General features: G+C 37.5%; 3 protein-coding genes across 5 annotated transcripts in view; 1 reads left to right on the forward strand and 2 right to left on the reverse strand.

Moving 5' to 3' along the window:
- LOC116840728 (ubiquitin-related modifier 1) overlaps positions 1-4355 on the reverse strand; it is an 8614-nt gene extending 4259 nt beyond the window's left edge. Inside the window, exons 1-4 of the mRNA XM_032807831.1 lie at positions 4212-4355; positions 4044-4108; positions 3874-3955; positions 1372-1420 (exon numbers count right to left, since the gene is read on the reverse strand). Coding sequence (XP_032663722.1) covers positions 1372-1420; positions 3874-3955; positions 4044-4108; positions 4212-4246 — 231 coding nt within the window. The 5' untranslated portion in view covers positions 4247-4355. The remainder of the gene's footprint in view (positions 1-1371; positions 1421-3873; positions 3956-4043; positions 4109-4211) is intronic.
- On the forward strand, positions 3703-10654 carry LOC116840718 (kinesin-related protein 4-like). 3 transcript variants are annotated; one of them, XM_032807807.1, is made up of 6 exons: positions 3703-4055; positions 5423-5810; positions 5976-8230; positions 8309-9091; positions 9178-9395; positions 9777-10654. In XM_032807807.1, exons 2-6 carry the CDS (start codon positions 5432-5434, stop codon positions 9907-9909), a joined length of 3768 nt encoding a protein of 1255 aa, XP_032663698.1. In that variant the 5' UTR covers positions 3703-4055; positions 5423-5431; the 3' UTR covers positions 9910-10654. The 3 variants fall into 3 exon arrangements, with proteins under 3 accessions (XP_032663698.1, XP_032663699.1, XP_032663700.1); XM_032807808.1 differs by lacking the exon at positions 3703-4055 and adding an exon at positions 4429-4593; XM_032807809.1 differs by lacking the exon at positions 3703-4055 and adding an exon at positions 5175-5332.
- LOC116840720 (nucleoprotein TPR-like) overlaps positions 10654-12179 on the reverse strand; it is a 7112-nt gene continuing 5586 nt past the window's right edge. Inside the window, exons 14-19 of the mRNA XM_032807810.1 lie at positions 11980-12128; positions 11773-11874; positions 11430-11639; positions 11178-11360; positions 10957-11106; positions 10654-10863 (exon numbers count right to left, since the gene is read on the reverse strand). Of these exons, the coding sequence (XP_032663701.1) occupies positions 10654-10863; positions 10957-11106; positions 11178-11360; positions 11430-11639; positions 11773-11874; positions 11980-12128 (1004 nt within the window). The remainder of the gene's footprint in view (positions 10864-10956; positions 11107-11177; positions 11361-11429; positions 11640-11772; positions 11875-11979; positions 12129-12179) is intronic.

Below are 12179 nucleotides of genomic sequence, written 5' to 3' on the forward strand. Positions count from 1 at the left end.
CTCTCTCTCTCTCTCTCTCTCTCTCTCTCTCTCTCTCTTCCTCTCCCTCCCGGGGACTTTCCAGCACGCGCAAACCGCAATCGAGCTTCTTCTGCTTTATTAATGCTAAAATGCAGGAGCAAGCAGTCTCTGAGGGCTCGCGATATTTACTGGTTTTCACGGTATCGTCTTTCGATATTTTCTTTCTCTCCTCTCGAAACAACCTCGGGTCATCCTGTATCGATCCTCTTATCGCGGACGGGTTAAAAATCACATTTAACTTCTTTTTTTTTTGATATCTCAACTCGGCCGGGCACTTAAGTCTGGACAGTTAAATGTATCCCTAATAAGTTTTTAATAATTCGGGAAAAATCTGGAGAAGATACATAAAACTCGTCTCTTCAGAGGATTCGTTCGCAGGGAACATGGCGCATTAACCTTTCATATCAATGTGACGACTTAAGAATTGCAAAGTTAAATAGCCTATTCAATCCTTTTCGAATTTAAATCCGCCTGCCCTTCTCGTTGAACATCTAAAACTGTATTTAAAAGGTCTCCTTTGAATAAAGCTTTAATAATTCCAGAATATTTTTAAGATATAAAAAAGTCATATTTCAAGAGCTATCAAGTTGAAATCAAGTGTAAATTTAATTGCAGTGAGTAAAAGACAAAAGCATACACACAGAAAAATATACTACATTCAAGTGAATATCATTTGTTCCATATATTTCACAAGTTTATATATTCACAATGTCTATCATGAGTTCATCATAAATATATTCAAGATACAAATTTATTCAAGATACATCCTGGATCCTAGCACATTTAAAATTTCAATAAAAAATATTAAATTAAAAAAACAAAGATTCTATTTGTTTATTACATAGAGAGTCGAGCCAACTGTTTCTTTGATAAAGTTTCATAATATCTTTTTAAAAAGAATAGATTTTTCTTTTGAATGCGTGATAATGAGTTCCTCTAAAAATTATGATGAGTATATTTTTAAGACTATTATTAAAAAAATATTCTTTATTGAAGATAATCATTACTTGAAAGGACAGTAAATAAATTAATCGCTTTTTTAGCAGAGTAGAGCGATATTTTTCTGTGTTTATGCAAAAAGACAGAGAAACCTTTCACAATCGCCGTATATAACAAACATTCGAGAAACATTTATAATATTTAACATTTGGTTAGTACTATAGTTAACCTAAATTCTCTGTACGCAATATAACATGCATAATACCTGAGGTTTTCAATATAAGATTTTGAAACTTACGACGGTCGAGTTAGTTTCCTTATCTTTTCATGAAAATACTCGAGATACCCGTGTTACGTGGACGGGGAAGCAGAACAGGATAAAACAGAAGGTATGCATATCGCAACACTCACCAGCAATTCCCAGTCGGCGTCGTTTACCAGAACCAGAATACCCGGCCTCCTAAATAAACAAGACAAACTTCTTAAATCGAGTTACAATTCGCCGCAGCAGGCGAGTTGCGTATTAAAAACTTACGGATCCTGCATTAGCGTACTCCCCCTCAATTACAGAAAGTTAACGAAACGAACGCGGAAGGAACGAAAGGACGCCGCGACTTTTGGCGCAAAACACTCGCAATGACGGACGAGAAACTTCGAATAATATTCACCGCTGATTGGCCAGGCACGCCAACTCGCAAGATTGGTAGATACGATCGATTGATCGACGCAATAATCGCTGCGATCGATTAATATTCATAACTTCGCGTGAGAGTGCGCACTCTCGTTGTATATTTTTCCTTATCTTAGGGCCGGTTGTTTCAACTTCTTGATAACTGATTCCTTCAACTTAGACAAAGATAGACGTATGATTTAACTATCAGTTAATTTACCAAGGAGTTGGAACAACTGGTCCTTACACAGGTTAAGTTTCACTTGACGATCGCGTCAACGCGGAATATCACTCCGTTTCTCTTCAGTGAGAAATAAGATTAGAATGACGCTTATACGGTCAACGTGATCGCCAAGTGGAGTTTACCCATAGTATTTTGAAGCTTTCAATTCGCGATGTCGATCCGCGACTCATCTAAGTATTCTTGAAAAATATCGTATACGATATTTCGATAAAAAGCTATAATATACGTATTATAGCTTTTCATAGAAATATCGTATACGATATTTTTCGAGAATAAGGTCCCTGTTCCCAATATAATTTCTCTTTCACGCACCATTATATCTTGTCGATCGTTCCAGAAATGTTCTCGAGAAATTCTCGTAAACTATTATACGAATGCCGGTTTTGGTCCACGATGTAACGACAGTCGGGAGTTGCTAACGGACCGAGATGTACTTCATAAATCGAGATAGTGATCCTAATTAATACGCTAGTAACACGCAAATGCTGACATCTGTAGCACCACCAGCAAACAACGTGCACAGCGGTCATTTTATTACACGTACCTCGGGTAAGGCCGAGAGCACACAAAAATCGTAAGCAGTATAACTTGAGTAATAAGCAAATTGACCACCAATGAGAATTCTTTTTACGATTCGAAAATAATCGATTGTAACTGGTCAATTTTCTGCTCAAGTTTCACTGCCTACAGTTTTGTGTGTGTCGTGACCCTAAAGATCCATCTACAATAGCCGTCTACAAGAGTATAAGTAAAAAGTAAGAATAAATAAATAAAAAGTAAGAATAAATAAAGAAAAAATAAATTGATCAATCACAGTCGAATGCGAGAAGAATAATCAACTATCCCCTTGTCCACAACCTTGCTTTAATTTCTTACGGCTTAAAGATTAAAGCAAGGTTGTGGACAAGGGAGTAGACGCCCCTTTACTCTTACTTCTTACAGCCATTAAATTCTGTTGCTTAACTCTTGTTCACAACCTTGTCCAATTGACCAACCATAATCGATTATTTTAAAAATAATCAACTGTGATTGGTCAATTTCTTACAGCGTAAGAATTAAAGCAACTCAGATAACATGCATGTCTAAAAGATGTCGAAAAGACACCTAAAAGACAACATATACAACATTTTGTTGCATAAGACGTCTTTTAAATATCTTTTCGACATCTTTTAGACATGCATGTTATCTGGGAAGGTTGTAGACAAGGAGTTAAGTTCCATTTACAATGGAAAATCGTACGTCATAGCAGTAAGAAATTGACCAGTCATACTGGATTTTTACAAGAATAATCGAATGTGACTGGTCAATTTCTTACTGCTACGGCGTACAATTCTCCATTATAGATAGCCCTTTACATTTTTCGCATTTAGAACAAAACAAATGTATATTCGAAGGTTAGAAAAAAAGTAAGAAGATAGAGTGCGAAAAAATACGAACAAACCAATTCTCTTATGACCATTGTAGCGCCAAGAGGATCTTAGCCTTCATATCAAACATACTGTGTAACTCTCCTGCGATATTTTTCTCCAAATATCACGTTATATATATCTAAAAATTCTGCTTAGTTTCAAACGTCGAATTTACTTCACCAAGTGCGACAGTATTGAACTTCCGGCATTAGAGCCATGGCGCACGAAAAAACTTAAGCAGTAAGGAAACTAACCAATCACAATCGACTGTTCTTCGACTGTAGTGAGAATCATCGGCCATGATTGGTCAATCTGCTTACTACTCGAGTTTTTCCATGCGCCGTGGTCTTTACAATGCATCTCGTCAGTGTACGGTGCTGACATCTGCAGAATTACTAATGAACTTGCACACACTACGCCATTTTAGTTTAGATATTTTTCTCGAGGTTGCAAGTTGTGGAGTGTGTTCCATATTTGCAGCAGTGCGCTTGCATTATCGCGAATTCATTAGTATTCATTCGATCGTCAGGGTAACAAGGTTACGCTGAGGTCGACTGAGTGTATGCGAAGGTAATCGCGAGAGCACTTACACCGTATCGCCCTGCATGAAGAGTTCCGGCCGCTCAGTGAGGAGGTTATCTCGCAGCCAGACTAGCAATTGTCCCAAGGTCCCTGTGATATTTCGCATGCCGAATTAGCGGGCGAAAGTAACATCAATTGTACCATACAATTTTGAAAGTGCGGCAAGCAGCATACTCACACTCGACGCCAGGTAAGTCGACCTCGTGCCTCTTCTTCTTGTCGAACAGCAATTCCGCCCCACCCCTGCGAACATTCGACACGGCGATGATTTATCGTACTGCTCACCAAACGCGACCGTATTACTCGGCTCATGTATACTTATGTATCTCATATTTTTCGATCTTACCCGAACTCTATAGTCAGATGAGTTGTCGCGGCCATCGTTGTCGCGCAATCGAACGACGCTGCTGAAGTTGTAATCGAATTGCCGCGCGCACACCACGTTTGTAGTTACTAACAACAATGGTGTTGCCTTCTGCGAAGAGCAGCGCTAGTTGCGTCACTAGTAACCCAAAGTTCTCGCCAAGTGCTTCTGCTCAGGTTATGTTCGCTTCCACGTATTCTCTCCGATATGTCGAGGCTCGATCAGTTGCTAGGAAACGGACAGAGCAAAAAATCTATTTTATAAAACTGTGCAGTCATTGATCGACATTTTCAATTATAATACAATCGTGTATATGACACAGACGCATGGAATGATTAACTAATCAGGGGCTTAAGATAGAAAAGTACAGTATTTTTGCGTATTGTATACGTGATTGATTTCTTGATGCATGTGCTTTATGTTCAGGCCGCATTCTTTGCTTCAATAACGTAAGAGAGAACAAAGAAAAAAAAATACAACGACGCGCTACAAATTTTCAATTGTATACGCTAACGCGGGATCGATTGTTGCAATAAAACAAAACTAAACAACCCGTGGACGCGTGTGTGTGTGCACGCGCGCGCGCTTTCCAACAATTGCGAGGCACATGCGCATAAGTGACGTTAATCTCGGCATTCGCGACTGTGTATTTGTACGTAACGTAAGAGAAAAGAATAATCTTGCAGATTAATATGCAATACTATCGAAGTAATGCTTCTTGCAGTTTAACTTACGTTTATCGACGTATAAACCGATGCAGGCAGCTTCACGAGTGAAACAAGTAGTCACACTGTGTTCCGCGTCGTGTGTACGGTCCTGCGACGTGCAGGTCATTAATCTCGCGATGATTGGAGCTCGGTGTTGAAAGAGACTCGGAGAGACGCGCGCGATCAGTCGTTCGGTTATTGATTCGCATTATCGAAAGAGAACGCGGACTGTTCGCGGCGATGTAAAGCGAGAAACGAAATTGTGCGCGACAATATCGAATATGCGAAAGGCCTAGCTCTCGCGAGCATCACCGTAATGGCGGCTAGTCAAAAGGTGTTTTCCAACACACGCCACGTACATTCGCCGGGCCGGTGAATGCTCGGGATACACCTGAAGTAAATTGTTGCGGCACTTTAGCCACGACTCACGCTCACGCTCGTCGGCATTCCCGACAATAATCGGCCGTTTTTTCACCCCGCACGTAGCTTTCCACGATGTCGGAGAACAGCGAGCATTCGCCCGACGACACCGAGGCGGAGACAAAGGCGACAGAGGATGTACCGAACGATTCGTCCAAGAGCGAAACGAAACTGATGATGGACCGGACAGACGCGGCGTTGCTCGAGGATGAGGAGATGCCGACGTATATGAGCGTATCCAGCATCTCCAGACGCGACGATTCGTCGGAGGTCGTGAACACGAAGCAGCCGGGAATCGCGCCCATGCAGGAAGAACGAAGTCCGAGTCCTTATACTGTGATGATCAGTGATGATCAAGCGGCAAGCAGCGTATATGTTCTGTCATCTGGAGAGGAAACTGATCACCTTCCTTACAATGATGAAGATGATGAAGACGAGTATGGGGACAGTGATGGTAAGTCAATAACAGAGTATCCACACAGTGGCAAAATTGAAACAATTTATTGATAAAACAATTTTGATTAAACAATCAGTATTATCTGTATCTTTGAGAGAGATATCAGTATATATATAACTTTTGTACATATTAGGTTTATAAAATAATCATTTTATATTATAGATATGGAAAATTTGGAGCTTGATAATGATTCAGATCGTAGCCATCCAAATAGCTTGAAGCATATATTAGATGAGGAAGATGATGATGATGATGATGATGATGAGGAAGAGGACGAGGAGGAGGATGAGGATGAGGAGAATCTTAGACAAATACATGAAGATGAAGTATATGATGATTATTATGACAGAGTATCTGCTGATATTATTTTAAACAAAGAATTTAAAAAACGTGACAAAGAAAAGAGTTCTTCTCTTCAAGATCTAAGCAAGTATGATTTATACAAGAAGAGACATGCAGCTTGGGGAAAAAATAATTTAAACATTCCACAAAACATTACGATGTTTCCCATGGTACGCAGGAAGCAACCATTACAACCAAAATATCACCATGTGAAAAGCAAGGTCAAGCTTTACATACAAGATATAAAGGATCGAAATAGACGTTCCTTGGAAAAGCATATAAAAGAGAGTGAAGATGCGATTCACGGTAAAAGTAATGATGAACGTAAAGATAATGATATAGAAGAGACAAAGCCTACAAATAGAACAATAAAGAGTTATGCTGTGAAAACGATTAAGGAGTTAGAAATTGCAGATGCATATGAGAAGGATAAAGTAACTTGCAATACTTCATCAATAATGTTAAATGGTCAAGATAATAAGAAGAACGAGTTAAAATCAATACAAGAGGAAGATTTAGATAAACAAGTTGAAATTCAAATAAATGTACCCTTTGCACAGGATATAAAGGATAATGTAAACTCTGATGATAAGAAACAAAATGGAATAGCTAAAGTTGATTTCACTCAAGGAGAAACTCGACAATTTGGTGTTACTATACAACCATCTCTTGTTCAAAATGGTCATCAAGGATCACCAGTACTTTCCAATATACAAACTTTGAGTTATGAAGAATATATGCGTGGTGCCTCAAAATCTAGTCAGAAAACCGATTTAAATCAAAATGCACAAGTTATGGAGCAGGAGTTTACTGAGTCTGAAACTTATAATGATGCAGAACCAATGGATATGTCTAATGTAGACGATAATGATGGAATATGCCCCATAAGGATCGAAGATATTAAACACATTAATATAATGGAAAACGAAGAAAAAAATAAGGACAAGAAAGCAGCCTTTGATAAAGCAAACGAAGCATTCAATAAAACAACTTTAGATACTTCAGAAGTTATTGCATTGAAAGATCAATTAAATCAGAAAACTGTACAATATAACAACTTGCATGACATATATCAAAAACAACTTGTAGAATATCTAAAAATGAAACAAGAGGTAGAGGAATTGAGAAAATTGTTAACAGAATATGAAAAGAAAAATAAACCTCCGATACAAAAAGTCGCTTGCATCCAAACAGACTTTGTTACTGTAACGAAAGAACAAACTTTGCCAGTCAAAGTAACTGATGAAGATTGCAATCAGGCGCAGTCTATAGATATAAAGAAGCATAATAAAGTATCAGGTAGCAGCGTTGCTTCAACACTTAGTTCTATCGAGCAGTGGACTGATAGTGCGTGTAATTTGTCAGTATCAATGAAACCACCAGAGGCATCAAAAACATTACATTCTGATGACAGTATAATGTTAACTGATGACACACCAAGAAAAAATACACGTACACTATCACATGCATTTATAACTTCATCCCGAATTTTACAAACTCTTTCAAGTATTACACAGGGAAAAACAAAACCAGAAAGTCCTCTGGTACAAAATTCGAAGAAGAGGTTAAATGAGAGTACAGTGATGGAATTGCAGAATGATGATGGCAGCTATCAGGGTCAATCTTCCAGTTCCAAAAAGAGGAAAATCTCTGATATTCTTGGACCACCTGGCTTTTTACAAAATTGCAAGACTTCCCAAAGTTCTGTAGAATCAAAGTTATATGAGACGTCTAATGCGGAGCACAAATTTAAGTATCCATATAATTCGATAAACGAGAGATCGGAATCACAAGAAAATTCATGTAATATTAATACAAACCAGTTAAGAACTGCAACACCTGTAGAAAGCAAAACCGAAAATGCTAATGATCCAGAAGATAATGTAAAATTCTTTGTTTATCACGAGAATGAAAATAGTGCAGAACGTAGTTTTCTAATTCAAGCAGAAGAGCCTACAAAAGACAAGATTGTTAGTGAAAAAACACGCACGCGAGAATGTGGTCCATTTTTACTTGGTAACGTAGAAATAAGAATGTCTGAAATAAATGGGACCATCAACATTTGGGGCAAAGAGGTAAGTTATTTTTGTAAGTGAATTATGAGATAAGATATGTTTTCTTTAAATTATAGTATTTAAATTGTATTTTTTCAGATTAATGACGAATCTATGATTGAGAATGACAATGAAATGGAAACATCTACTAAAGGAAAAACTGATAAGAAGTGCTGGCAAAAGACAAGATTCAACGGCAGTAATATAGTGTGTTCATCAAGTAAGAAATCAAAAGTACCAGCTAAATTGGAGATGAGTTCAGCTACATCTAATATTTCATGTCCACACTCAATGTCATTTAATAATACGCCCAAGCCACACTGTTCGATAGACAAAGTAGATGCGGATAGAGCGTGTAGTCCAAGTGTGTGCGTTCCCACTTGCGAAGATTGTGATTCCTCAAAACATAAAGAATGGCTGAAATACAAGCGAATACATCCTGAAGAAAAGTCACATTCCTGCTGTGCTCACAATATAGAAACATTAGGACAAAAGTGCAGTTGCTTTTCGCACAAAGAAAAGCAGAAGTCTGAAGACTGTTGTAACTGTAGCAAAGATAAACACAGCGTCAAGGAACATCGTCAGAGTTTTTCAAACAATTCAACGCCTAATAAGCATTCACATGAAAATTTCAATCCTGCCACAGAGCACAATGAACTTGCATGCGGGTATCATGCGGCATGTCATCATTCACTACATGATACAAGAGAAAATTGTCTACAGGACCATAAACGTTGTAATACATCGATGGGTGCTTCCTCATGCGACCAATTAAAACTAACTACAGATGAAGAATGTATTGGAACATGTCATTATCATTCTTCTAACTTAAATGAAGAAGAACCATTAATAACACATAAACAATTTAACGAGACCCCAGAGGTAAGTTATAAGGAAATTGACTGATACATCTCATAAGAATTCGCGCGATCATAACTGTATTTATTAATTTCATGTGTTGTCCTCAGACACGACGACGTAGATTAAGTGGAAAAAGAGTACGAAATATTTTAATGGACTTTTTGCGAGGTTGCGGAGATTGCTACAATCCGAACACACCTAGTACTAGTAAAAGTTGTTCACACAAGAAGGAGGTACCTTCAACGAGTTGTTCTCCCCAAATCAAAATTTCGCCATGTGTATCTGCCGAACCGTCATGTTCGAATCCAGGGCAATCTGATGGAAGGTACGCTTTTACATATTTTTTCGAGTATTCTTTTCGACTTGTATATAATATAGGCTGCATTCGCTTTTGGACAGTCACGCGCTGAAAGCGTCATTTTATCTTTGCTGTTTATTATACGTCGAAGATAGAATTTAAACGCTTTCAGCGCATGAGCGTCCAAAGCGAACGCGGCCATAGTTGACCCGGAATTGACGAAATGTATACACATGCATAAATGTAACATTATTACTCGTAACAATTTTATATTGTTAATTATATTGTTGCACGTTGTTGGTAGAACAACGATAACATCACGAAAATTGCATACCTTCATAAGAATTAATATTTATATTTGAGATTATGGCAAATTCAAAATTAAGATTATTAAATTTTCGGTCGCAGATGCTGTCATGCTTACGCACAGCGAATTGAATGTCAGCTGGAAGAATTTCGAATGGAAATGGAAAAGGTGCGATCGCGCTCGGATGCTATTCTTAACATGCTCAATATGCTTCATTCTGTGGACACGAACTAACGGAATTCATCTAAATGTTAATTATATATATACCTACTGCATATGTACATATATCATATTCTTGTTTTAATTTCTCTTTTTCGATAAACTCTTGCGTTGCTATCATAAACGAAGTTCTCCAATTTCTTTGCATATAAAAATCATACATAGTCGATTTATTAAATAAAATATACATATAATAAAACACAAATGTTTACATTGCATTTAATATATGCATATCCAATAGCCATAAATGTCGATTTTCTTTTATTTTTTTCTGTTCTGTTTTTGCTCTTAGCACGTTCGTTATCGCGGTTGGGAGAGGAGCATCCTTTCTTTTAGATCATTCTGTATTTTATTTGTGTAATTTTATGACACAGATGATGATTTATTTATGTTCATAAAAAGAAAAAAATGATCGGTGTCACACATATGTGATGTGTTGACCTCTTATAAAATTAGTCACACGCATATGTAATGCTGATAGCGAACGTGTTAATGTATTGATAAGTAGGATTTAAACAATGCCTTTATAAGTTCCTTTTCTGTTTTTTTTATATATTATTTATAGTTTATATATATTTATAAAGGAAATGACAGCATATGTAAATTATTTTTACAAAATAACTTTGTCAAATTGCGTTAGTAGTCAGTGTACTATTATTTGAGATAAAAATATGTGCGATGTTACGTGGCGTATTCGTCACAATTTCATTATGCTGAAGTAAAGTATAGTGTATTATTATAATAAAAAGCGTGAAACGTTTAATAGTTGCAGTCGCAGGAATCATATCCTAAGCCTGGAGCATCTCCCGCAGGAATACTGGTCGGTGTCTTCTCTCGTTGGTCGATTAACATGTTACTGTAAGAGGTCTTGAGATAGTTCACATGACCTTGCAGAGATCTTATGCGTCGTTGCGCTTGTTCAAAGGCCTCGTTCAAGTTATTTATTTGACCCTGCATTTTTTGTCTAATCTGCGTAAACGTTAACGGGAAACATACTATAAGTACATGTTCTTTCTATTAAGAATAAGTGAAATGTTTTATGCCAAACTTTTTAAAAGTTACTTCGTCTCTGTCTCGCTGTGCGGCCCGCGCCGTTGCTCTACATTGTGCCAATTCTCTCTCCATTTCAGCGATCTGACGCTGCATCGAGCATCGCATATTTTCGCATCGGTCTTTCGTTCTCGCTACTTGTCGAGCAGATTCCTCTCTTACCTTAAAAGAAAAGAAAAAGATGTCAATGTCCTCCTAAAGAAACCCTTTTTACACATGAAACCGAGTCGTACTTGATCCAATTGTGACAACAACTGCGCGTTCTCATGCATTTTCTCATCCATGCGTTTTTGAAGCTGCGCCTTTTGTTCCTCGAGTCGTGTCAGTGTGTTTTTCATTCTCTCGTTTTCGTTACGCAGTTCGCCACACTTTTTTTCTATCTCTTCGAATCGACCGGTTCCTTGTCCTCTTTCGTCCTACAAAGCGATTCATAATAATGTACCATTTTCCACTGAGTTAACGAAGTTAAGATAGCAAGTTACAACCAGAAGTGTCTGATACTGAGCACGCAACACTTCCACTTCATTTTGCTGAATCTGAAGTTTATCTTTGTATCCTTGCAATTCCCGCGACAAATCTTCACAATTGCGTTCGGCGATTAACCGTATTTGCTGCGTCTCTTGTAACTTCGTTTGCGATTGTTTTAAGATTTCGGGCAGTGGCGCAAGCTCGGCTAATTTTTCTTGGAATTGATTCTGAGTGTATTGTATCAACGTTATATATGTATGTAATATGAAAATGACTGTACGGAAATTTATATTAATCCTCTAAGAATATTATAATTTCATAAATGACTCGACAAACAGGCCGTAATAAATAATATAATACTTTAACACGTCCGATTTCCAAAGTAACATTTTCGTTCATTCGCGCGTTATCCATTTCCATAAGATCCATTTGCCTTCGTTGTTCTTCAACGTATTGCTGGGCCTAAATTATATGAATTTCTCAATTTTATAATTGTTTGCACATATAGAAAAATAAATGGATTAAACGTAATTTTTGGTCTCAATAAAAACAAGAACAACAACCGACTTGCAAATATTTATTGCGATAATCCTCCAGTTGAACGGATAGATCTTGAGTAGTAGAGCGAAATTCCTCTAGCTCATCTTGCGTTTCTCTCACTCGTTGTTTCGCCACTATTAAAGCCTGTTCCTGTTCGACGAGTTGTTCTTTATGACCTGTGTATATTTAGAAAGTAATTATATATATATATATATATATATATATAT

This window comes from Odontomachus brunneus, unplaced genomic scaffold, assembly GCF_010583005.1.
Source record: "Odontomachus brunneus isolate Ranch 3 - 2012 unplaced genomic scaffold, Obru_v1 Obru_scaffold_011, whole genome shotgun sequence".
Lineage (NCBI taxonomy): Eukaryota > Metazoa > Arthropoda > Insecta > Hymenoptera > Formicidae > Odontomachus > Odontomachus brunneus.